Raw genomic sequence first — 26,891 nt, forward strand, 5'->3', positions numbered from 1 at the left:
ACAGTTTGTGTTGCACTGCTCAAAATGTCTGTGCCCAGTAATTTAATTCTGTCCTAAGTACTTCCCTGCATAAATCCTTACAGCTGTAACTTTGTCATTAGTACCTCAGTATAGGACACAATAATTCTGTCACCTGTACTTCTTATGTTGTCTCCTGTTTCATTTACCTATAAACTGTTCTTTATATATTAAGCTACTCCTCCCCCTTTCTTTCTGTTTCTCCCTTGTAAACAATTAGCCTTCAGTATCCAGTTACCTTGTGGCAGGAGAGCAAAAGTCAGGGTAAGTCAAGCCTTAAACACTCACATAAAACAAATAGGGCAGATAAACATGAAAAGGTATTTTAGATCAGCTGATAGAGTGCAGAAAGAACAAAAATAGCTTCAACACCCTTCTGTTAACCCATGCAAGACAACAGAGTGCCGTTAACATAAGCATGCATTTATATTACAGCCGGAAAGAAAAAGCAAAGAACAGTTTAAAGCAAGAATATCATAAACTGGGTCAGTTTAGCATATTTCAGCACAGTTTCTGAAATGGCTGCTGTACTAACCTTGGCTGGTCAGAATACCCCAGCTAGATTTTCGTTTCGCAGGACACTCCCCTATACTTTCTAGGCGTCTTTTGGGGAGATTCTGGCTCCTCTGAACAGCAGTGTTTGTTGTCATTATCTGTTTCTTGAGGAAAGCCTGCCTATCATTGGTGCAGGTGCTGTGGTCTGACGAACATTCACAGATGGATTTCTACTACCTTTTTTTCTCCTCGCAGTTTTTCACAAAGGCTCTTCTTGTACTTACTGTAGAATGGCTACAACACTGAAATCCATTCAGTAACATTTACTAGCTTGGACTAGTGAGAACACAGTGGGGGAAGGGAAGGATTGCTCTAGCATTTTCTATTTTTAAAGCAGAGAAAGAATCAGCTTAGCTACAGCATGTGTCTTAACCATTTACACAATTTAATGGAAAGAATGTGTTATTTTTTCAGTAATTAAATCAAAAAAGAAACAGATTCTTAAAGCATAAGTACTCAATGTTTTGTGGCACGAATAACAAGCAACCTAAAACAGGAAAACTAACTGTGTTTTATCAGACTGACAATTTTTATAATAAAAGATAAAAAGAATAATTATTACCAAATATGTAATTTTCAGTTAAGAGAGAGACTATGGAATCCAAAAGAATCCATGAAATCATGAAACACTTTTGGTTTTTGTTTTGTTTTTCTTAAACAGGGGAGATGGTATCCTACAGATATCAACTAGAAACTATGTCCTGAATAATAAAAATAGCTTGGCTTGACTACTTCATTGGTTATAGTCTGAACCCATTACGAAAGAAAGGCTGCAGACTTGTTACATGAAGCCTAGGTCACTAAACAAGAGCAACTAACTGCTAGTAGATTTTTCTGTGTGTTTTTATGTGGCATTTGGATACTGAATGATAGAACCACAGAAATCTGCATGGAAAAGCAAAGCACAATAAAATTCCTGCACAGATAAAAAGAACAGTGATTTCTTTGTTAACATGCTGCCTTTACCCCCTGCCTCCTTTCCTTATAAGTATTTCTTTACTATCCTCTTTTACTGATATAAAAACTAGCCATCTCCATAATTTTTAAAGGAAATTCATATTACTGGGTTTCATTAGTACTTTTCTTTCCAGGTATTTAACACAAATTAACAGTTAACTGGAATAATACACATTTATTTCATGGAATCTTTCTAGATTTACCCATTTTCTCTTTAAGAGAAAATCAGAGACAAGTTTGTAGGTTAAGAGAATGAAGGAAGAGCAACCACAGTTTTTCACCTTGAAATTACAGCACATGTGAACTGCCCTACTGTTACTGTCTGCTTATAGAACAAAAGTAGGTGGGCTACCTCTGCTCTAACGAGAGAAGAAAACTGCAATCTCCCAGGGGTTTTCTTCAGATTTTATCTAGCTGAGTCAGCCACTATAACTTACATGTACAGCACTTCTATGTATCCAGCAATCAGATACTGCAAGTAAAAGCTGGAAGAGATATTTTCCAATAGATCATGCACATCGTAAGTTTAACTCTAGGATTACTTGTGAACTCAAAAGTATCTTCATCAAGAAAACAAATACATGAAGATATGATGAATCAACAGGAAACCTTATTATGCACGACTGTGTCAGGAAAATATCAGCACTATTTTCCAGGTATGAAATAACTGATGACAATTTCTATACTTGACAGGGTGTGGGGGCTCAGCTCAAGTTTTACTTTTCCTATCCATTTGGAATGGAATCCCAGGACTTTCAAAAGAAGGTGGTAAGGATTAGGATCAAGCAAAGCATCTTGGTCTGCAGGGCGGGTATTGACAGCGCATTGAGAAGACCTGCATGTTTTTGTAGGACTTTTGTGGGTGAGGCTGTCAGCTGAGAATGAAGCTGGGTCCTTCCAGTGGAGCGGCACTGACAACATAAAAGTAGTTCATGCTACTGCTTCCCACAGATTGCAGCCCCCACGTTATTATTATTCTCACCATTCACACAGGTATGACCATGCAGCAGCGAGGAAGATTGCAGATACAATTACAGCTGCCCTGGCTTGGGAGTGGAAGACTCCCAAGACAGTCACCAACACCTGTTCATTCTGCTCCCAAAAGCAGCAATCAGAAATCAATGAAGGTGAAAAAGTCAATGAATTGCATGACTAAAACAAATATCTGATACTTCCTAGGCAAGAGTACTGGGAAAAGTATCTCTAGTCCATAGATATTTGCTGTTCATTGACTTATTTTGAATGCTCTGGAAGACATCAAAACACAATGTATAAAAATATTTCTTTATGCTTTAAAGAAAGCAAAGCTTATCCCATTCATCAGGACTCTAGGCACAACTTTGCACTAAATTCTGCTAGACGCAACTCTTCATGTTCTGGACAGAAGTTTTGCGCTTAAAGGAACTTTTCTTTCTCTCCCATTGTGATGCCTCTCTCACATGGGTTAGACATAGAATTCACTATTCAAATCTATCAAGCACATAGAAACTGACCCCAGTCCACAACGCTGAGCCATTAATGCTTTTCTCTTTCAAGTGAGAGCCAGACTATCAGCATAAATTAACTAGGAATGTATTAAAATATAACTGAGATGCTAATGGACATACAGTTAAAGTGTAGTAAGAGTGAAGACTTCATTATTTCATTTCCACCTATAACATGGAATTGCCATCTGTTCTTGCTCAAGTCAGCCATCCATGTAACATGAACTTCAAAGTAAAAACCAGTACCCCTCTATCTCACTGGGTAATAACACTATTAGTATTTGAAACTACTCAGGCTCAGTACTCAGATTCTGTTCTTCAGATTTACTTTGTTTTAACAGAAGACGCTTAATCACTTCCAAAATCCCCCAGAAAACCTGTCATAGAAATCTAAGTAGATACTTGAGAACATGGTAAATATGGTAGACCAATATTTTGCTGTCCTGGTACACAAGCAATTACAGACCATATTCACATTACATGTGTGCTTATTCATATATTCAGAAACCCATGGAAGCATTGCAGATAATCAACCAAAAAAACAACAAAGGGGGAAAAACAACAACAACAACAACCAGCTCACAAGTGGATCTGGATTTTATCCCGATCTTTATTTAAAAACAAAAACAACAGTAACAGAAAGTACTGTTTCAACACTTCAATGCCAGCAAATAGCTCCAAGTAGACGCTACAGGGGCAACTGTTCTAACAGCTGGGAATGAAAATGAAAGACATTTTTGTTCCTCCCTTTCCATGGGGAACTCATTCTGTTTTCAAGGCTGTTCTTAAGGCCACAGAGATGCAACTTCACTAACAGACAAAAAGTGTTTAATGGAAATAACAACCAAAAGAAAAAAACAAATCAAGATATGATGAAGCTCAAAGCAATACAGTCTAAACTCCAATTACACTGATTTATCTTAAGGAGAACAGAACAAAACTGCACTACTTTCAAACAGCCCAGATCAGTATTCTTGTATCTGTACACAACCCTCATCAGGTTAGCCAACTGATGTACCATCTAGCTTCTTAAACTGTTTTGTACTGAATCTCTTTTTACTTGCATCTTCACTATCACTCAGTTAGAAATTCAAGGTATTGTTATTAAAATAGCAACAGTGTATAGAAGGCTACTGTTTGTTCTACCTCTTCTGCTGAGACTGTTACCATTTGTTAGGCCTTAAATGCCTGAAGGCTGGAAGCATAATGTAAAGGCTTACAATTGTGATGTTATAGATGCTCCGTCATCATGGAGTTCCAACATGGAACACTGATCTACTTATATTTCTTGCCTTGTGGATTTCCTGTGCAGCTGCAAGATCTCTTCACGTAGACAGGCAGTGATAGCTCAAAATATTTTCTAATATATGGGTCAAGTTAAAACAAATCAAAGTAACAGTGCTGATTAGGCTAGCCAGGTCAGATACCAAACAAGCCTGGGCTTCAGATATTGACAGAGTGCACAAAGAGACATGGCCAAGAGGCCAACTGTCCACATGGGAATGGTACAGCGCACCACAGAGTTAATCTTCAGCCAAGTACAATGAGAGAACACAGCCATAAAGAAAGAGATCAGATCTACTGCCAGAAAGACTCCAGACATAGCAAAAAGTAATGACCACCAGTGCAACAGATGGAGCATGCCATAATGGATTTATGACCAGCCAGGCAGCACTGCTGCTATCACAAATAAAACTCAGCACTTAGGCACGTAATGCATTCCCCTAAAGCCATCATCATCAAACCCTGGCAGAAGTTCACTCGCTGTTTGCTTGCATTGCAAATGTTTGAGAACATCTCCTACAAGAGAAGAGTGCGAATAGCAGAACTCTGGCTATAGCAAGTCTATTGGCAGGGGAAGGAACATCACCTTCAGGGAGCTATGCTATTTTGGTATTCCCCTGATGCTTTATGCACCACAGCTGCATAAATGACCACTGCAAGTGCTACATTTGGGTCTGCCTCAATCCATTACTGGGGCTTCCTAATGACTTTTTATTTCTAATATATATATATATATATATATAAACAGTTTTCTATAAGGCCTTCCAAGTAGGCTGCTCTATGCTTTCTTTACTCCAGGATTACCTTTTGGTCTTACTGCTATGCACTTTTAAAACTCAAGTTTTAAGCAAGCTACATCGATGTTCACAATGGTTCATTTGAAAGCTTGTTATTCATTCCACTGAAAATAAATAAATTAATTAAATATTTATATACCGATGAAGGGAATTTCCAATAGTTAAATCATTGTACATAAATCAAGCATGCCAATAGGATCAGTGTGTGTGACAACTTAATGTCCACCTTCAGCAAAGACACATATTAAGATGGCGCATATGAATGATATTGATCATAATATAGAACCTGTGGTCCTCTCAAGGAGATCTCAGTGTACAGTAATAAGAAGGAATCTACAGTATAGGATATCTCAATTCCTGTCAGGAAGGCAAGCATGCAAACAGTCCCCAGCAGAAAACTACACTGGAAGTGTCTGTAGGACTCAGAGATTTTCTTTAAGGTTAGGGAAGGGTCTGTGCTCTACAAGAGACGTGCTTGGTTTTTGCTGCTGCAGATAGCTCAGGACTCTGACTTCATGAATTTCCACGCCAGTCTAATTGCATCATGTAGCCCTCATCAAAATGCCCTTAAGGTAACTTATGTTCTTCAGGGGAGAACAGTTCTGGTATCCTGTTGATACTCAGTGTGATTTGCTCCATTCTGTGCAAATGTCTAGAATCTTGGGATGGATTTTTAAGTATGGCTCTTCCTTAGCAGATATTTTTCATATGAGGCAAAGTTATTCAGCATATAAGAGGGAGTGATAAGCTCCATCATAAAAATCACCCTTCTGAACTTTTCAGAAAGAACATTCACACTATCTTGAGCATTTTTACACCACTAGCTTACGTGCTGCACATGAAAAACAAATGCTAAATGTGGCGCCTTACACTGAGTGGTATGGTGAATAGGTATGCCATACAATATTCCTATCATTACTAAATGAATCTCTATTGTATCCAGGAAGCAAGGAGAGGTCTTATATGGCTTTTATTAATAGAACTGTGATCTCTGTGGAATGCAAGTTGAGAAAATGCCTCATGCCTTTCTTCCCTACCTAACAACTGTTGCTGAGTGACATTATCAATGGCAACTTGTTAGAACAGAATAATAGGAAAAGTCTTCTGTAATCACTCACCGCACTTAAAAATGTAATCAAGCTTTCTTTAACGGTGTAACATTGCATTATTTCCAATTTCTGAGTCACATTCAGTGAACCTGGTTTATTGAGTCTGCCCAGCAGTAGTCGGGGTACAAGAAAAAATGGGGAACAGAAGACCTAGACTATTTGCCAGTCTCATAATATCAAAAGATGGGATTTTGCCCAGTATGCACTTATGGGAACTGTAACTGCAATTTCTATTAAATTATCTCTACTATCAACCTCCTACATCATCTTAATGCAAAGGAAATACAAATAGCAGCTGAACCTTCAACTCAGCACTTGTATACGTGCAGTACTTTCATGCTATGGCCAGCTGGTTGGAATAGTAGGAATAGGCTAAAGGTTGCTTTGATCTTTCAGTTTCGATCAAGCAGCAGCTGCACAAAAGCCCAAGTTATTAACTCTCCACAGGTCTGGAAATACAGGAAGAGAATCTCACTGCAGGTCACTGTCACTGCAGATAGCCTATTAAGGAGCTAATTATACCCCAAATTAATCTGCAAGTAAGTTCGTTTGTGTAGGTCACTTTATAGGGTGCAGAACTTCAGAAGTAAATAAATATGTATGTGCTATGACTTTTTTTCTATAAAATAAATTAAGAATATGTTGACTGTCATGATTTTTGTAGAATAATGAATAAATACAATTTCACTTCAGCACAATATAAAAGAAAATCTAGGTATCACAATTATAACTTGGCTGTAAGGCCCTGACTGTAAAGCACTTACTTCTGAATAACTAATCAATCCCTTTCAATTCAATGGGGTAAGTATGTGTATATGAGTAAGTGTTTACAAGATCAGTGCCAAAGTTAAAAGTGATCCAGTAAATGAAACCTTTACAATAGAATGGATTCCTTTTTCATTTAATTATATTGTAGTAGTAGTGCTACAACTTCACTGGAAAAAATAATTCTGATAGCTCATTAATATATAATCTTTAATGCACTTTAAGCAAAGACTGCAGTTATCTCCTGCATTTGGTGCTATTCAGTGTTTTAATACTGTAGACTACTGCGTTTGTTTGTTTCTGAAATCAGCATATGACACTGAACTGCAGGTACTGCTCAGAGGGAAACAGTTCAAAATAGATTTGAGTGCAATGGAGAAACCGTCTGCAGGAAGTTAGCTAAAGGCATGTATAAAGGAAAAGGCAAATGCATATGACACTGTTATAACATTAAGTTTATAGCTGGATACAGACTGAATCCATAACACTATGCTGTTGGGGGGTGGGGAAAGGAAGAAAAAAAAAGCCTCACTCCAGGAGGTAATACATAGATAATACATATCATATAGATGGCACAACATAACTGTCCCACTTTTATACTACTGATATGTTCACTGATTGCACTAATAAAGTCTCAGCTGAAGCACTCAATTTAGTATGAGACACCATACATCAATAAAAATGTCTGTGAACTGTATTTGAATTAGCACAAGTCCAAACAAGGCAACCACAGTAATTCCAGGTCTAGAAAACAAAGCTTAGGAGCATAGGCCAAGTTAAATCCTGTCTTCTTTACTCAGAAAAGTATAGAGGTGGGAAGACGCATGCTAATGGTTTTTACACTGATCACTTTTCCTATTTGGAGAAAAAATCCTGAATACTTTAATTACATTGTATATATTTGGTTCACAGAAATAATGATTTAGGTAGATCTTGAGTTAAGTGGGAAGCATTCTATTGATGAGAGCAGTAAAAATCAGCACTGGTTGCATAAGGATACTGCAGAAATCACTACTACTGAGCATTTTAGAAACAGGATAGACAAGCATTTGACAGGCAATCCATGTATATTTGGTACTCGAGGATCCAAATTACCTCTCAAGGTGCCTTTTAGCTCTACACAAGTGCTATTCAGATTTCATCTTCACAAACAAATTACGTGACTTATAATTAGTGTAGATTTTATATGAACATTTCTGGACTTACCTAATGCTGAACACTGATGTAATTCTTATATTTTGATGCCACATAAACATTACCGATTTAAAGGATACATTACAAGATTTAAAGGATAAATTTAACACAGTAGTTTGGTGACTATCCAAACTAGAGACAAAATATTTATGAATTATCAAGGAAGAAAATATAATCTGTTTCACTGCTTCTGTCTAGCAACAAGACTACATAGGCCTCAAAGCCTGTACTGACCTATACACCTGCAGTATGATTAAAAGGGTTCCATCAAGTACAACTACACGGTGCATAAAATGTCCTCTGTTACACGAGGTTTGCAAAAATGAGGTTTATTTTAGTTCAAGAACTCAGGTTGGTAAAACTGCAATAATGTCTGTGGCTACTAAGACGTTTTCAAAGGATCTTTCCTTCTTCAGCACTGTAGCCAAATCATTTTAATAGCAAAAAGTAATTCTGTAGTATTACAAGGAAACTGAACATACCAGCACTAACAGGATTTTAAGAGTATGTAATCAAGTTAAAACTAGAAAATGAAAACTAACATTTCCTCTAATGGGAGTTACTTTTAAGGTACAATAAATTTCAATTAGGCAATGATAGCCCATTTTTTTGTTTTGTGGGGAGGTTTCCTGCTGAGGCTTCTCAGTGTGCTTAATAAAAACACGTAACAGGATCATAATTAAATGGATATTCAATTCTATTATCATTTAATAGAAGTTGTGGCTTAACATAATTTATTGAACATCTTCTAAACATTTGAGAACAACTTTTGTTACATGGTACTGTACAGTCTCTACTGAAGCATCTCCAAACTGTACTTCACAAACATAAACAAACCCAGTGCCACAGCATGCTGTGCCCCTTCTACAAACACAAGCAAAGGTGCAGACTGAAAGATAAGGGAAGACCAAATGCCTTCTGTTGCATATGCAACACCTTCCAACTTGATGTACTTTACTCTTTTTCCTCTACTTTTCTCTCAGTCCTTCTCCTTCCTTACTCAGATTTTCTGTCAGTCTTCCCAGACTGATTCACCTTACAGTGAGCCTGAAGTTTCTAATGAAAAGTCCAATTTCAATCAAAAACTAACATGTTCCCAAAGAGTGTTTCTGTCAGTGGGACAGATGGTCATTCCTTGCCATCCCACTCTAGTGAATACGTGTACATGCATACACCCACACATCCATCTATACAGTTATTAATACAAAACACACACACACAGCAATGGAATAGCTCAGATGGTCTGATTAACACACTCAGATGTAAAAGCCATGAGCCAGAATTTTCTAAATTATGCAAAGAAGACATAATATAAATCTACCTAAAGTAAACCTGCATCGTAAGGTAATCTCTGCTTTGTCCCAGTAGAATAGAATGTAATATAATATAATAGAATAGAATGAAAAGATCTTCAGATCTGTAGCTGCTTCTGGCATATTTCTACTGTACCCACTTTGCATTTAACTCGGGTTATTTCTTGGTTTTATGGTACTTAGTGGTGAATGTGCTAAGAGATGAGACAACCCTGTTACTCCAACTTAAAGTTTCTGTCATTGCAGAACATAAGGAACCACAAAACATTAGCAAGGCAGCAAGGACCCCATATTGAGAAAAAGTATGTCTCAGTTGTACAATAGGACAGTATAATGAAGAAAACAGTTTTGTGTGTTCTGTGACCCAGAAGAATTAAATGAAAATGGCATTGGCTCTGCCAAAATTCTGCTTGAGCAAACAGGAAAAATAATTTTACAAGAGCTTTCGACCCAGTAAAATGTGGTGGGTCACACAGACACCCAAAAGCTCAACTTGACAAGCATATTGCTTCCTGATACCTGCCAAGATGCAGACTCAAAGGAAGCAGAAGGACTATATAATCACAAATAAATCAGAGGAAAACCCGTAATCAAGAAATAATTCTCATTAATACATGGATTAGTTTCGCTGGAGTACTGAAAAATAATAACAGACAAATGTGGAAAATTTTCTCACCCACATATGGTTAAGTGGGATCCATTTTTAAAGCAATTAGGAATAAAAAAAGTGTACTACAGTGGAAATATATGTCAGTCATAAGTACAGTCATCTTAAGTATAGGCCTTTTTCTTAACAAGACACTGACTATAATACTTCAGTATCATTCTGAGCATAAAGTTTTCTTGCAAAAAATACTACTAATAATAATTTGCTTGTAAAAATCTAACAATGCTGCTTCAGATTTTTGTTAAAAATAACAGAGAACTACAGAAAAATCTCCTGCAGATAAGCAATTGCCTGAAAAAAATAAAGACAAAAAACACACAGCAACAAAAAACCCAAAAAGTAGTGATTAGATAGTAAATATAAACATACCTTGTCCTTGAGGAACTCCGTAAAATTCAGCAGCTATCCTTGCTGCTTCCTTACGGTTCCCTTTTACAATGTAGAAATGACTAAGTATAGCAAGGCTGATCTTCACGAAGAGTTTAAAACAAAAAAGTGAAAGTATAGTAAAATAGACATTTGATAGTTGCTGGGCAAAAGGGCGACTTTCTTCTATGACAGTCATTGCTGCACCAAAATCTCTCTCGGTGTTTTGGGTAGGGCTCTCAAATGTGTTGATAAGATCATATGGCTTCAGCCACGCACTCTTGGGAACAACTGGTCCTGAGGAAAGAAAATATCAGCTGGTCATGATGCTTGCTGCTCAAAATATGAGGATTATTTATACTGTACATAGTATTAAGTTCACTACCACTCCTGCTAGCTTGGCAATAGCAACTGGGTCAGAATATAACTGAGAGAGGTTCCAAGACCCAGGATTGTACTTGTTCCTCTTACAAAGTCTGTTTCATTCCAAATTATGCATTTCTAATTCATTTATTTATCCTATTTATACATGTTTTAAGGCTGCCAAAAAAATATTATTTTGAACTACAGTTTCATATTCTAAAACAGTAACTCACTCAGAAATCAGTTCTTACTAAAATAAGTTATCCTACTTAAGTACAACTGCTCATTCATTTTATATCAGGACAATATCTTTCTCACAAAAACAGAACCACATCACTAAACATTTGAAATACACTTTAATAAAGAAACAGATTTAAAATAGGCCACCTCTTGTTACTTTGTTCAGGCTGAGTGAAAATAGCTAGTACATATGGCTTTTAGCATTATACAAAAATGGCATTCAGAGCAGATGATTGGAATCTAACACCAATATATTTTTATAAACATGATCGCTATACAAGTAAAATTAACCCATAAAGGCATCGTATAGCATGGAACATTTTTAATGCTTGTGATACACATTTCACTGTGCAGTTTTGTATTATTTTAAACAAGTTATGTGACATGCTTTATTTCTTGGCCAGTTTTAGAGAAGGGAATCAAAGTTCCTCAGATTCTTTAAGAATTAATTAGCTTATATACCAGAAGCTCATTACTCACAGTTATCAGAAGTTACACACAAATTGTTCCACTAGTGACTAATGAGTAAATGCTGGTGTCACAGCGTGACACAAACTGAGCAGCCACAGGACAGAGCTAGATTCCCCAGTAAGCTATATCCTTAAAATAAAGGATTGCGGCAGGATAAGTTAAGAACCTGTTCCAATTCCATTACACTTCCTTTTAATTAAAAAAGAAATAGTACATTTACTTATAATTTCAAATATTCTACCCATAGTAACCTTAAACTAAAACACCCTTCCTCTTCTTCTCTGGAATCTCATGTTTGTCAAAGCAAAACATTTTAGAATGTTGGCAACTGCCCATGGATATGATCCACATGTTGCTGCATCCAAAGATCCCCCTGACTTTAATGAACAGCATAGCAGATATGATACAAAAACATTTATAAAGGAAAAGTGGCAAAATAAAAGCCCTCTTATCACCTGGCTCCAGGAGTGATTTATTATAGCAAGAACTAATATTTTCTGAAAGCTACACTCAAATAAACATTTATAAACGAAGAAAAAAACGATAAAAAAAGAATGAAAATAAATTTAGAAGAAAAAAAAATCATAATGTATTAACAGACAGGATCTAAATTGTGCTTATCTCGAGAGAAGCAGACATTCAGTTGTTACTCTTGGCAGGAAAGAACCCACTGCGTAGAAAACAGTAACCACAAAAGGCAATAACACAGTAGTTTACAGTGTAAACTGTATTGTGAATAAAAATGTATGTATCAGTTTTCTCCTAAATTTTGTTTATAGACATTTTCTCATCCAGCTAGAATAGGAACCGCTCTCCTTGTACCATAGTTAGAAGTAGATGTGAGTACTTAAAATGCCAAATGAAAATCCTTTTTTTATATTTGGCACATTGTTATCTGACACTGAATTGAGGTGTCATGTTTTCCATAAGGATAAATAGGCATTATGTTCTGAGCAAGCACTGCCAATTTCCGTTTTAAGCATTAGCAGAAAGGATATTTCCCTTAATAACATACTCAGCATATGAATTTCATTTGTCTTCCCTGTTTCTCCTTCTTCCATATTTCTCACAATTCCCAAACCACCTGAACTACCTGTTTTTGCACTGAAGAATAAGGAAGAACCAATTCCCACCTTCCCACCCCCCTTTTTGTTTTCAACCTGACTGCATAGAGTTTAATCTAATTGGTGTTCTTTCTCAGCTGGACTTCTCCCATGTTTTGTTAAATAGCAAAAGAGAAGAGCCTTCCTTTGTAGAGGCAAAAATCCAAATAGCAATTACTATAAATAACAGAGTTAACAGCAGCGTTCAGAGTTAATCGTCCACTTACAATACTGTTTTCATGCTTCTTTTAACTGCAGTAGATAAATCACTGAACAGAAAAACTTCTCAGTCTTTAGGTGTCTTCCCCAGGTTGAATTTTTCTGTAAAGAGCAAAAAAATAATGAGCGTCTTTAGAAAAATAAGGTTATAGATGCATGTCATGTTTGTAAGTGATTTCTCAAAAAATTCTCATTGACCTGTAAATCTTCTGCATTTACAAACAGCAAAAAGGAAAAGAAAGAGCACAATTATGACAGTGGTAAATGTATTTTATATATATGGCAGTGGTAAATGATTTTGTAATGCATGGCAATGTGGAACAACTGGAGCCTGATCTGCAGCAGTGCAGAACAGTGTGACAGCTTCCAAACAGAGATCAATACGCAACATTATAAAAATATGAAAGCACTTAAAACCGCACAGATTCAATCTGGACATTATGAATTCCTCAATAATTTTGACATCTGGGAAAGAAATTGCTTTGTGACTCACTTTGTCACTTCAAAAATGGGCTTAATAGGACCACTCAGTAGCAGTATTCTGCAGACGACTTCACTGCTGTAAACATAGTGTTAACTCAGGGTGTTAACAATAGGTGAATAGCAAAAACTAATTAGGTACATAATTTTTCTTTTAATGCAAAATTTGGATAACATTAATAACATGAAATACTGAATGATAACTCATTTAATGGTTCCAAAAAGGACAGTGTGTACAATTATTCTAACATTTTAAGGGCTTACCACACCGCAACAGACAATGCACACAATCAATAAAACCTTTAAAAATATTCAATGTTCTTTTGAGCTGTATCCTTAATAAGTGACACCTCCCAGCTTAAGCACCAGAAAACAAGCAAACCACGTTTCTCTAATAGCTAGGAGTTCAGAAATTGGAGGGCATGAAGCAGCTGCTGGGACCAAACAGGCACTCAAGCCCAGTAGAATCGAGACACCACTCTTCTTTGTAAAATACAATTAGATGGTACAGATGTAGAGCTGCTGTTTTGGAGGAATGAAAAAAAAAAAAGAAATGATAGAACACAAACTTTGGTCCAGAGAAGTGCAACATTGTCCTCCTGCTTCCACCTTTACTAAATCAGGTTGCCCAGGGCCCCATCCAACCTGGTCTTGAACACCTCCAAGGACGGGGCATCCACAACCTCCCTGGGCAGCCTGTTCCAGGGCCTAACCACTCTCCTAGTAAAGAACTTCCCTCTAACATCCAACCTAAATCTTCCCTCTTTCAACTTAAAACCATTTCCCCTTGTCCTGCTATTATCGGCCCTTTCAAAGAGTTTACTGCCCTCCTGATTATAGGTTCCTTTCAGCACTCGGACTTGCTCTGCCCTTACAGTGGGGAGGGATTTACCTCCAAAGTTACACTTCCTTAAGAATTTTACAGTTACAATAGTTTCTGCTAGTCTCTTTCTTTTCCAAATAATGCAATGCTTTGTATTTAGACACCATTCCTCCTCTCTCATAAGATTACAAAAGACATCAGTTCATTTAAAAAGCTTTAATGCACCAAGACTTGCCCTCAGTTTTCTTAGATATCCAGTTTCTCTGTATACTTCCCTATAGAACATTACTGTGACAGTTCTTGAATTGCTCAAGAAACTCCAAATCCACACCTTCAGGTGCATGTTTTTACTCCTCCCACTGTATTAAAAATTATTATTCTGATAGAATTTAAATTCTATAAAATCTATATATAATATAGATTGTAGATATTATTATATAGATATATCTATAATTCAGATATTTAAATGATTATGAAATTCCAGTGTTCTAACTCTCTCAATCCTTTGAAAGAACATACAGAAATTTTGAAGCCATATCACTTTGTTACACACCCAGTGTAGAGCTGCTTGTCACAATGGTGATAGATTCCACTTCAACTATAAGTCTAGTATCAAACAATCTCTGCTTCAGCAATGTTACTTTGGACATCACAATATAAGACAAATGTAAAACTATTAGAGACTATCCAAAGGACAGCTGCAAAGACGCTACAGGACCTATAGCGCAAGACACATGAGGGATAGATGATGAGGTCCTTTGGCTTGATCAGCCCAAAGAGGAGACAGACAGGAGGCATCATGTTAGCCTATGGCTTCTTCATGAGGTGAGCAAAGGGGCAGTTACTGGTCTCTGCTCTCTGATGACAGTGACAGGACCCAAGAGAATGGAAAAGAACTCTGAAGGATCAGGTTGAGTGTCAGAAAAACCTTCTACTACGTGATGATGGCATGGAATGAGCTCCTGAGGGCAGTGGGCATGGCCCTGAGCAGCCAGAGTTTAAGGAGCGTTTGGACAATGCACTCAGACACAGGGTTTGAATTTTGGGTAGTGCTGTGTGGAGCCAGGTGTTGGATTCCATTATCCTTGTGCGTCCATTCCAACTCAGGATATTCTGTAATTCTATAATTATCCTATGAGTGTGTTTGATCTGCTTAATCACTTCATCTACTCACTGACAGTAAAGCTGATTACCTACACTACAGAAGTGAAGCATGTATAACTGACCTGTTCACAGATCAACTCAATCTGGATTCTGCTAAGAAATGTTTCATATTTATCCTACTATATTTATTTCAGTCCACTTGGACAAGTGAATTACTAAGAGCACTACAGCGGAAGATTCCAATAGCAGTCACGTATCTACTTGGAGACATTACTAAAACCAGAAACATGTCAGACACACACACACACAGACTGTTGACAGATAAAAGTCTTGCCCCATAGAAATTTTAAAAGCTAGCACATCCAGCTGCTCATTCCATTCCTCCGCTCTTAAGTTCTTGCCCCTCTCTCTCCCTTCCTGGAAATTAGCAGGAAGGAATGTATATTGGCATTAAGCCACTTCAGTTCAAAATCCAGCAATTTAATTTTAACTTCTCAATAAACTAACCCACTAGACATTACACTGAAAAGCACTTGCACACCTTATCACCCATTCTGCTACAGAGATCGCAACCTCCAGTTGAAGAGTAGTAGACAATAATGTCAAAACTTAAGTACAAACTCCCTAATAACAAAGAAGTTGAGCTGTAATTTTTGACAGCTGGATTCAGAGATATAGCTGTATTGATTAATCTTTGAAGAGTCTCCTTATTTTGTATATCTTTCTCTTTTTAATAGTACATTTTTTGGGTCCCCTAAAAATGTCTACATAACTTCACATCTCGCTTCTTCCGCAACTAACCCACCTTCTTTCGGAGGGCTGTGGTACTACAGCTGATACACTTCAATATACTTTTGATATTTGAATTACCCTGACAGAACTAACTTTGCTGTTCCTCTAGTAGACAGCTCAGTAATCTGAATTCACATAATCTAGTCTGGTGTTTTGCAAATTTTACAGTCAATCTTCTCTGCAATAACAGCACCATCTCATATTAAATAGCCATCTCTATTTAAAAATAAATAAACAAGTTAGCAACATTCAAACTCCAGAAGGCCCATGATGTGAAGATTTGTTTTTCATCACAAATAAGAGTTAGTATATATCTCAAAAATAGAACCAATGGAAATTTTGTTTCAGAGGACAGCTTTCAAACCACCATATTTGCACCTGTAACTAACGCCTCTCTGCTATTTTGCAACCTATACAAACCTCAGCTGTATGAATTCATATTCCCCGGAGTTAATAAACTATTTCAGATCTACTGAAAATCGTTATTCATTTATTTATGTGCAAGGGCTTCAAATTACATTGTCAAGATAACAAGGATTGATTATTCAAAAGTCAAAAACCTGACTGAAATAATCTAGCTGAGCTGTGAATGTTCCTTGTCACCAATCTGAAATCCTTTCATAATTACTAATTTTTATTCTACATTATGGCCTGTCTTTTAACTTTGCTTTAACCTTTTAACTGATTCTCTATTATAAATTTCTTCTAAAAGGAGAGAAATAATCTCTTTCTTTTATCTTTATACACTCTTTCTTCATTTTTAATTTATTATTATTATTATTTTGGCTAGGATTTATTCTAGACCAAGTAGAAGTGGCTTAGTTTATCTCCTTTTTGTGTAAAGCATATTTATGGTGCCTATGAATGGTCTTAATATAATGAAACTGCTATGGCAATTTCATGACTTGGGAACGCTGAGAGTGATAAGATCATACAGCAAGCAGATATCCAGGAGTCACTACACCCTGACTCTCATGGCTAGTGATAACATCAGAAAGGTTTTCCCACCCACTAAAATTGGTATCAGTTAAATGATATCATCATGACAGAGCTGGCAAAACATTCTTTTCCTTGTAGCTGAGGCACGATGGTCTCTGCTTGATGCTTTTACAAGAGATGTAAAAATACTTTGTGATGAAGAACTAGTGAATGAGGTAAATGAGGTAAAGGCAGGGTGAGGTGGATCAGCAGCACACACGCTTGACATCACAGAATGCAAAGCACAATGCACAGGGAAAGCTCCAGCTAAACCAGTGACGCATGAGAGAACTCCAACTTACATTGCTTTTTATGTCATAGAATGGGTGACAGCAGGTCTGCTAAGAGCCATAAATGAACCACACTGGGTGCCAAAATAAACAGCTGGTTTTGGAGCTGAGTCTATCTGGTCTAATCACCAATACAACGTACTTATGCAGTTCAATGAAACACTGTTCAATAAAACATCAAGTTCACTCATTTTGAGTTCCCTGACATTTTATTGCTGAAGCATAAGGAGCAGGAATATAGATGCAAGTGAAAGTTTATGTTCAGCTATCACAGTGTTCTCCATAATTTGTAGGTCCATATTAAAAAAAAAAAAAAAAAAAAAAAAAAAAGGCTGAGAAAAGAAGGTTAGAAACAAAAACTCTTTGAAGAAGTCCAGAACCACGAGTACTTTTGGCCATGGTCTGCCCACACCAGTTGTAAAACTGACCAGGTCAGAACAAACTGAAAGGAGGGTGTTACAACAGTGACAAAAATGACCCAACCAGCTCGTGGCCACACTTACTGTAATATCTGACAAAGTGTATTTTAATTTTCATCTGCATATCCAGCTGCATATCCAGTTGCCTCTGTGTGTTCCCGTTGCCTGTTGAAGAGCTAACACTTCAAGAATCAATAGGAAACAAATTCAATAAAGGATTTAGACATTTACGGTAAAATTTAGGAATTATATGCATAGCCTTACATCAAAATAAGTTACCTGCAAAGCCTTCATTTAACTACTTAGGTATCAAAGAAGCTTTCATCTGCATGACCGATTAGAAACTTAAAGACTGAAAAATCAGAAGGTCTTGCAAACCACCAGCTTCTGTGCCAACCCTTAGCATTCATCAGGCTGCAACAGTAGTGTCGGGAAGTTAAATATAACTGAACCACTGCTGACACCTGTTGTCCACCCTGAGTAATTGCTATTAATCAGCATACATAATACAGTTAAACGCACAAATACCATTTTACAGACTAACAAAAGCATTTATCACTCGGGCTTATTGTACAGTGTTTTAGAAGGAAACGGAGAGAAAACGATATACATAGTCCTTCTCCTGCGGCTCACAACACCGCAGGTCCATAGGGCAGTAACGTGCCCAGGGTCAGCATTGCTGTTGGATGAAGCACCCCAGCACACCGTGAGGCGGGGCCGGGCCCTGCTCCAACCCGCTGCCGGCGCCCGAGGGCAGCGCGGCGGCCCGTCGCGCAGTCGCAGTGCAGGCGCAGGGCGTGCTCTCGGTGGGGCCGCGCCTCTCCGTGCCGGCCGCGCGCCCCTTCCTTCCTCCGCGGCCCAAGGAACGGCGCCTCGCTGCCCGCCTCTACCGCGGCCCAGGACCGGCCGAGCCGCTCCCCTACCCCGCCCCGAGCGGCTGCAGCCCGGGAGCCCGCACTGCGGGCCGAGCGGGGGGGGAGATGAACACGGTGCTGTCCCGGGCCAACTCGCTCTTCGCCTTCTCGCTGAGCGTGATGGCGGCGCTCACCTTCGGCTGCTTCATCACCACCGCCTTCAAGGAGCGCAGCGTGCCCGTCAGCATCGCCGTGTCCCGGGTCATGCTGTGAGTAGGGGTCGGGCGGCGGGGCGGGCCGGGTAACGCCCCGCACCGGGACCCTGCGGGCGGGCCCTTCCGCTCCGCTCATCCGTTAATCCCCGTTTTCCGCCCGGCGGTCGAAGCGGCCACGGAGGGCTCCGCTTCCCCCCGGCGGGGCCAATGAGGGAGCCCCACGACGCCGCTTCGTCGCCTCCCGCCCCGCCGGGCGGGGTTCCGGGACGGCCGGCGGCCGGGGCGTGTCCCACGGCGGAGGGCGGTTGGTTGGTTGTGCCGCACAACGACGGCGGGTTGTGCCGGCCCTTGTGTCGGGGCTGCCCGAGGGCGGGTTGGATGAGACCGTGTCAGCGTGGTGGGGCGGGTGTTGGCCGGCTTGGTGGGCGGCACGGTCTTTTCCGCTTGGTGTCTTGGGTGTTTTGTCTTCCTGTGAGCCATGTAGAAAGCCCCGTGCACACCGCACACAGCGTGCTGATGGAACCTTGTTTGGAGGGTTTTGGCTGTTTTTCATCTTGAGACTTTGTCACAGGAAGCTCGCATCGAGTTCACTGTGCCCAACATGGAGGGCTGCGGTTCCACCAGCAGCCAAGTGCCTACCACGGAGATCTCAAAGCCCTGACTCCTGCTCTTGGTGGTGTGGTACTTTACCAGTGTTGCACCTGAGAATGGGAATCACTGCATACGGTTCTGATCTGCTTTAACTTCCCTTTGAGTCAAAAAGTGGTCAAAAAAAAAAGAGTCAAAGGACATTTTTTTATTTTTTTTTTTTTTGTGGATTTTTTTTCTCCTTTCTGGGCTTGTTTTGGGCCTGGTCAGTGAGTTACAGCAGCTCTCGGAGCTGCACAGCCACCCCAAGGCATGTGGATGGCTGGCAGCAGCTTTTGGAGGGTGAAATGATCCCAAATAGAGTGGGAGCTCTGCCTGACCTAGATGAAATGTGTGCTGCCCGTTCCTTCACCAATGCATGGATCTGCTATGAATGAAAGAAGAGGCTTTGTACCTGAGCTGTTTCTGCTGAACCTCTAATAAGTTCCTCAGGCCCCCAGCTTAAGGCCCATTACCTCAGTTATTTGGAAATTATTTATTCCTTTGCATAGGAATAGAATTCTTAACAACTATTAAGCAGCTAAGTTCTCTGTTACATGAGGACTTAGGGTTTATGGCTCACTGTCATCTTGCTTTCTGTTGCTACATAAACTTGCAGCAGTAAGTTTGGTAGGCTGGTAAGTTTTAACAGTATACACGTAAAGACCTGTGTTATTTTCCAGTTTCTATTTTTTTAAACCCATTTTACAATGGTGATGTCAGATAACTTCTCAAAAAGTGGATTTGTAGCAAAGTTTTCCAACACTTGTGTATAATTTTCTTGCGTAAAGTGTGTGAGAGAAATAAAGAGGAGATAATCTTGTGTTTTGTTTTATCTTAGAAGAAATGTAGAAGATTTCACTGGACCTAGAGAAAGAAGTGATCTGGCTTTCGTCACGTTTGACATTACTGCAGATATCCTTAATGGGGACAAAAATGGTTTGGGAGCATGTTGAAAGAATATATTGACACTTATTTTGGTACTTTATAATCTTGATGTTTGGGACTTGAAGAAGGACAGAAGTTTGCCTTAATCTAAGTTTAAAGCAGTGGGAAATAGTATTTTGCATATCTAGGGCATGAAAATAGGACCTGGAATAGTTGTGCTATAAATGGTGCTGGATGAGCTGTTTCTTCTGCTTTTTATGCCTGCTCTTAAAATAAAGCTCTACAGAGAAGTGCAGTGCTTCTGATCTAAGAGAAGTGCATTTTAATGCCATTACAGTATCAGTGTTAAGCGAAGATGGTATTTGTGTTTTGAGGTGTGAACTAGTTGCAGGGTTATATAATGCAGTGTTTAGTCTGCAATACTGAATCTAGGAACTCTCATGTAACTTTGAAGCTTATTCTATGGTGAGATTTACAGAATTCCAGTTGCATAATAGTTGTATGCAAGTGTCTGTCCTTTACAAAGAAATGCTATTTGTTCACTTTCATAGATGTTAAACTATCAAATCTCTTAACATGTAGCACCTCTTAATTTGTTGGGAAGCATACAGTGTACTGTAAAATCTATTGCATTTATTTTTGACCTCTTACTTATTGCTGCTAACTTTGCCAATGAAAGAAAATTGTTCTTGAGATTAAGATACAAAAATCCCATTATTTTCTCTTGCTGAAATCAGTACCAAGTATAAGGCAGCACGTTTTAGCTCAAGTGATTACACAGAGCTTTGCTTTGCAACTGGGTTGAAATTCTTGTGATTTTTCCCTGTCAGCTGTTTGTCGCTGTGTTAGGCAAGACACAGATTTCCTCTGTGCTTCAGAGGAGATTGATACACTGGGTTAAGCAAATCAAATACAGTTCTTGAGTGGATGTAAAAGCTGGATAAACAAGTGAACTGGATTTTTGCCTGCGTTTCTTAGAAAGGAGTGAAAAGGTTCTGTTTTATCAAGTGAAAGCAGTAGAAGTAAACTCCTTTGCCTATTGTGTGCCTTTGAACTGCTCGTACATATTAAAACCATAATCTAAAATGCCTCTGAAGTAGATTAATTGAATTGTATATGGGGACGGGGCAGGGCAGGACTTCTGGAGGTGTTCTCATACAGTGTCTGCAGTATGTGGATGCGAGAGACTCCATGTTCTATTAACATTATTATTTTTTAATACTAGCAGTGGTTTAAAATTTGCTCAAGAAAATTTTGACTTAATTTTAATGTTTGACTTAAACAAATCACACTGTGTATAGAGTTATAAAATGTAACTTTCTTATAGGTTTCTTTGGATAAAATCTGTCATAGAATCATAGAATTACCCAGGTTGGAAAAGACCTTGAAGATCATCAAGTCCAACCGCAGCCTAACCAGTACCCTAACTCTAACAACCCTACACTAAATCATATCCCTGAGCACCGCATCCAAACAGCTCTTAAACACAACCAGGGATGGTGATAAAGATACCAATGCTGTCAAAAGATACCAGTTCATTGGCTCTTGACTAATAGATGTAACTTGTTAGTCCCAATGAAAATTAAATACATTGACTGCTAGAAGATGAGAACTCTCTTTTCCTTCCCCTGGATTCAAAAGCTGTCTTGGTTGTACTTAACCAGTGGCTGGCTATAGGAATTACTCTGGAAATCTTTTTGGTAGGGTTTCTTAACTTGATGGTTTTGAGTTAGCTATTTTACCTGACTATTTTAGTCGCCTGTTCTTGTAATAACAGCTGTGATTATTTAATTCTCTCCTTCCTTTGCTTTTGAACTTGAGTCTTAAAAATGTGATTCAGACTTGGGATGAGTGGGACAAGACAGATTCTCCAATCAGCATCGAAATCTGTTCTCATTCGTGTTTCAAGGTAGAGAAGAATAGAATAAAAGGATGACATTCATGTAGGCTGGAGGAATAGAACATCACCTGAATCTTTATTGTTATTAAAGAAGTATTTTCCTTAGAAATCACAGTGTTTTTCATTGCTAAATGAACAGCAAAGGTTTAAAATATCAGCTTTATTATACTGATTGTCTCAAATGGCGGCAATCAGTATTTTACCATTGACTGGAAGTTACAGACAGAGTTCTTTAAGTTGAATAAGCTGATGTTCTTTGTAGAAAGTAGATAATTAAATTTGTTATTTCCAGGTGTCTGTTACAGTATGATAGAATTTTAGTCTACTGACTTGTCTAATGCGGATATTATAGACTCTTTGAACTCTCTGCGCTCTGTAAGTTTTGTATTCTATATTATTTCTATTATATCCTCATCCGTATTTGGATGCTAGTGTTCTTTGATGTGTAAATGATAGTTTTAAAGGGTTGCTGAAGAATTCTGTATTGCTTTACGTTTAAGATTTTATAATAGACTGACTAACAATGGACCACAGTTACTGACTTGTAATGTCAAATATAGAACTCCTAAATCGTTAGATAAAATAGCTCTTTTTTTTTTAATCTGACTTATGAAATCTGTGGCTCGAAAGTGAAAAGAAGCTTACAATGTGATAAACTTTTCCTTAACATACATACATTTGCAGAGTATATTTGACTGGAATGTTAAACAACTGTTTCTATATTTGTCTGCAGAATATTCAACAAAAAACAATGTAAGTATGGAAGAGCCAGCTGAAGTAATCACCCATTTTGTACTGCATTGATTTTTAAAGCTTTGATATTCTCCTGGGAAGAGTTAAGGCACGAGAGTTCCCTACTGGCTTGGACCATTTTCACTGGCTTTAATGGTTATTTTCTTGACAGTTTAACTGCATAGTGGGAAGCCTTTTAACTTGATATGTGCCTTGTAGACAGAAAGAAAAGTAACGCATACCTTAGAATTGAATTATTTTCACCTGCTTGTGCTGTCTGACGTACTTTCCCTTAACTTTCTGCAATCAATTGCTGTTACAGATGGGATGTAGTAGCCTTTGGTTTGGACATTTCATGGGTTTTCTGGTCATTGATTGCATTACTAATAGCTTTGCTGGTATAAGGATATAGTGAAGGCTTGATTTTTTTTTTCCATTTGCTATGTGAAAATATTTCTAGCTTTTTTTTTTTTTTAAGAAATATGTTATTTTACAAATGCTGTTGATGCATATGAACAGTTTTTAGATTTCTTTATTAGAAGCTGGGAATTCATTGTCTTGTTGTCTTGTAATAGTTTTCTTTGTATGTATATCTCCAGTTTTCACTTTAGACAGCTACTCTGGCTTAATTGTGCTGTATCGTAATGTATGAGATTTTAACTGAATGCCATTCTTACTACATCTCTACTTAGAGCAGTATACAGTTAGAAATTCTTAAGATTTTGGGGTCCATCTATTTGATGTGCTCATACAACTCTTGGAATTACATTTGCAGTTGAAGTAGTGAAACCTGTCATACTTTTTAAGTCTTTGAAATCTGGCTTGTTAAGATAGTTTGTGTAGTTTTTGTAGCATTGCACTGAGCTGTTCTCTTGTTCCATGTTTTGTGCCACACATCAGTGTATAGTAGCATCAGTTTTCCTGGTGTAAAACATTATTTTTATTAAACTGGTTATATTAGTTACAAACATGTACTTCAGGCTTTTAGTGGATATGCCTTATTTCAATGACTGGACGTGCTCTGAAAAGTGATCTTGCTGATTTAATTATAATTGTATTTTTAGGCTCTGAACCAAGTGGTCCTTTGGGACAAGATCATTTTGAGAGGAGATAATCCAAGGCTGTTCTTAAAAGACATGAAGTCCAAGTACTTTTTCTTTGATGATGGAAATGGTCTCAAGTAAGTAAATCACTTGTGTTGTTTTATTTTTAATCCTGACATCTTGATTTATTTCTCATTTTACATGTGTTTTTATTGCTATAAGGTATGTATATTCCATCAATCTATTGAGTCTTTGTACGTGTATCCCAAGGTCATACTTCTAAAATCCTTGTTCTATCAAATTAGTTCTGTGCTGCACTCAACTCCAAGACAGTATAATAATTAAAAAGTAAATAAATTCTTAACTGTAAAACAGGGAATATTTCATGAAGTGATTACATAAAACTTAGAATCCTTTTTTTTTTTTTTTTTTCTGGATCACGAAAATTAATCCCACATTACTTTATGTTAGTATTTGTGAGGTAAATTGCTTAATTTCAATACTTATGCTGGTCTTTCATGTTTTTGCAGGGGAAACAGGAATGTCACTTTGACGCTCTCTTGGAATGTTGTACCAAATGCCGGCCTTCTACCTCTTGTGACAGGATCAGGACATATGTCTGTACCTTTCCCAGATACCTATGAAACAACAAAAAGTTATTAAATTATAATACTGAAGCAACATATTTTTATACTTGTATATTGTGAATAAATTTTATCGCGGTTTCTTCACGCATCCCACACAGCCCTCATGTGAAAGGTACTTAATTTTTCCTCAGGTTCAACATCATGAAAAAAGGAAAAGATTCAGTTTTTTTAAAATAAAACATTGAAACTGAAACCTTAAGGAAAGGTAAATTGTGGAGTTTTTTGGTGTTGGGGGTTGGGGGGGGGCGAAACAGTTTTTTGTGTTTGTTTTTTTTTCCATTCATTTTCTTTTCTTGGCCATCTGGGTATAGATCTGCCTTTCTTTTAAATAAACATTTTTACACCAGAAACTGGTCTTACTGTGGTGGTGGTGTTTTTTTAAGGTAATCTGGGAGTTATTTAATGTACATAGAATGCAAGTGATGTAAATGAAATTTCTGTGAGTACCTGAAAGAAAGGGCTGTTCCGTGTAATAGTATTTTCACTGAACGCATATTGTGTGTTGCGATAACTGATCCTTTCTAGTACTACCAACAGCCACTCATAATCCACTCTAGTCATCCCATAGATCTCCTTTTGAGTGTCACTGATGTGTGGCATATCTGCAGTTCTGTATTTAAAAACATCGTAATAATTGCTTGTAATACAGATAATTCACCTAATTAGAATAGTAAAAAGAAATCTTTCAGTGTTTTGAGTTTAAGTCTGGGAGGGAAGTAGAAGATTTCCTTAAAGAATGACCATTTCATTTATTTATTTGCTATCTGCTCAACAAAGGAAACAGTCCCTGGTTTCAGAGGGGCCTGATAGCATTGAGGTGCCCTTCATCACAAGGAATGAGACAGGTGTTCTGCATAACAGCCTGTGAGAACATCTAAGAAATTTGATCTCCATTACGAACAGGGTGTGTCTGTAAGTTTTCCTGATCTTACGTAACCAGGAAAGTGAGCAGAGGTTTCAGCACCTCTGTCAGAACTGTTGTGGTTACACATTCTGCTCTTCCCTTTTTCAGCTACAGGCACAAATGATTGTAGCTGCAAAAACTGAAAGAAAAAAACAAAGCAGTGTTGGCATTATCTCTTGACAATGAGAATGCTTTATGCCACTTGTAGGGGAACTGTTAGGCCATGGCTTGATTGAGGTGATTGAGCACCTGCTGAAGGGCTGTGTCTGGCTGAGGGAGCACAGGCGAATTGTTTGCACCTGTGCTCCACAGGTGACCAGGAGGGGTGGACCCAATGCAGAGCCACCCTGGGCTCATAGAGCCAGCCACTGAAAGTGAGAGCATCTCTTGGGCCTAGACTGTGTGAGAAGGAATGCAGTGTGGCCAGAAGGCCTCTTCATCAGTTGGGTGAGTCCAGCTCTTCTTTTTATATAAAACTATTGGCTTACTGGTGAATGCTTTGCTTGGTATTGCCAAGAATATGTCAGAAACAGTTTTGCTTCTTTGTGTGCAGAACGCCAATCTTTTGAGTGTGTTGGGAGCTTCAAAAAGAGCAAGCAGAGGCTGTGTTGGAGGACTTCTTTATTGTTTTTTTTTTTATAAATAGTGAGAAATAATAGGAGAAAATGTTGAGAGTGGTAGCGTGATAATCTTCTGAAAGGAGGAGGTGCAAAACATTGAAAGCAAAGGAAGCCAAAGAAAGGAAAATTGATAATGAAAAGGATGGGTGCAAAGTAGGTAGAGGTAGAAAACTGGATGTTGACTTTGTTTAATGTTTAAAAACATTGAAGATGTAAGGCTTAATTCAAAACATGGTTGTAGCTTTGGCAATTTTTGTATATGTGGATTTAAAACTGCACGTGGTTTGTCTTTTAACAGTAAGGTGGTCTGTGATGGGACAGCTGTAAGTAATGGTAAACTTCCCATAAGAGAGTTAATTCTTCATAATCTGCTGTTCTGTTACATTGATTTTATTCTGAAAGATTCGATGTCCACTGTCAGGAAGGTAACAGAATAGGAGACGTTTCATCTTTAACCATTAAAGTGTACTAAGTAGGTCTCTTTTCCCTGTGTAATACTTCACGCCTAAGGGTGAGTAATACTAGAAGCAACTAAGAGGAGATGTTTCCCTCTGCCATATGAAGATCATGTGGTATTGTTGATTTGGGGAACAAATACTGTTGCTCAGTGGCAGTGTTGAGAAAGGGGACCCCATGATGGCTGTGGCACTGTCAGTTTGGAGTGGCTTCA

General features: G+C 38.2%; 2 protein-coding genes across 9 annotated transcripts in view; one reads left to right on the forward strand and one right to left on the reverse strand.

The window, feature by feature from the left end:
- The window catches only part of ASB5 (ankyrin repeat and SOCS box containing 5), a 31,594-nt gene extending 12,493 nt beyond the window's left edge, over positions 1–19,101 (reverse strand). The window contains exons 1-4 of one of the 7 annotated variants that reach the window (XM_085545129.1): positions 18,840–19,101; positions 12,914–13,007; positions 10,513–10,806; positions 554–718 (exon numbers count right to left, since the gene is read on the reverse strand). In XM_085545129.1, coding sequence (XP_085401255.1) covers positions 554–718; positions 10,513–10,708 — 361 coding nt within the window. In that variant the 5' untranslated portion in view covers positions 10,709–10,806; positions 12,914–13,007; positions 18,840–19,101. Of the gene's footprint in view, positions 1–553; positions 719–10,512; positions 10,807–12,913; positions 13,008–17,875; positions 17,974–18,839 lie in introns of those variants that run through there. The other 6 variants (XM_085545126.1, XM_015861747.3, XM_085545128.1 and 3 more) reach the window with 6 other exon arrangements.
- Positions 18,576–25,047, forward strand: SPCS3 (signal peptidase complex subunit 3). 2 transcript variants are annotated; one of them, XM_015861754.3, is made up of 5 exons: positions 18,576–18,914; positions 20,329–20,402; positions 22,952–23,028; positions 24,072–24,187; positions 24,581–25,047. In XM_015861754.3, exons 1-5 carry the CDS (start codon positions 18,772–18,774, stop codon positions 24,711–24,713), a joined length of 543 nt encoding a protein of 180 aa, XP_015717240.1. In that variant the 5' UTR covers positions 18,576–18,771; the 3' UTR covers positions 24,714–25,047. The 2 variants fall into 2 exon arrangements, with proteins under 2 accessions (XP_015717240.1, XP_032300105.1); XM_032444214.2 differs by having other exon boundaries at positions 20,332–20,402.
- The last annotated feature ends 1,844 nt before the right edge of the window (positions 25,048–26,891 follow it).

Source organism: Coturnix japonica, chromosome 4 (genome assembly GCF_054131305.1).
Source record: "Coturnix japonica strain WE chromosome 4, WE-NBRP24, whole genome shotgun sequence".
Classification (NCBI taxonomy): domain Eukaryota; kingdom Metazoa; phylum Chordata; class Aves; order Galliformes; family Phasianidae; genus Coturnix; species Coturnix japonica.

Coding starts and splice junctions, on each gene's coding strand:
- SPCS3 (XM_015861754.3), top strand. CDS start 18,772: ATGAACACGGTGCTGTCCCGGGCCAACTCGCTCTTCGCCTTCTCGCTG. Junction 23,029..24,071: donor AATATTCAACAAAAAACAAT/GTAAGTATGGAA, acceptor TTGTATTTTTAG/GCTCTGAACCAAGTGGTCCT. Junction 24,188..24,580: donor GATGATGGAAATGGTCTCAA/GTAAGTAAATCA, acceptor ATGTTTTTGCAG/GGGAAACAGGAATGTCACTT.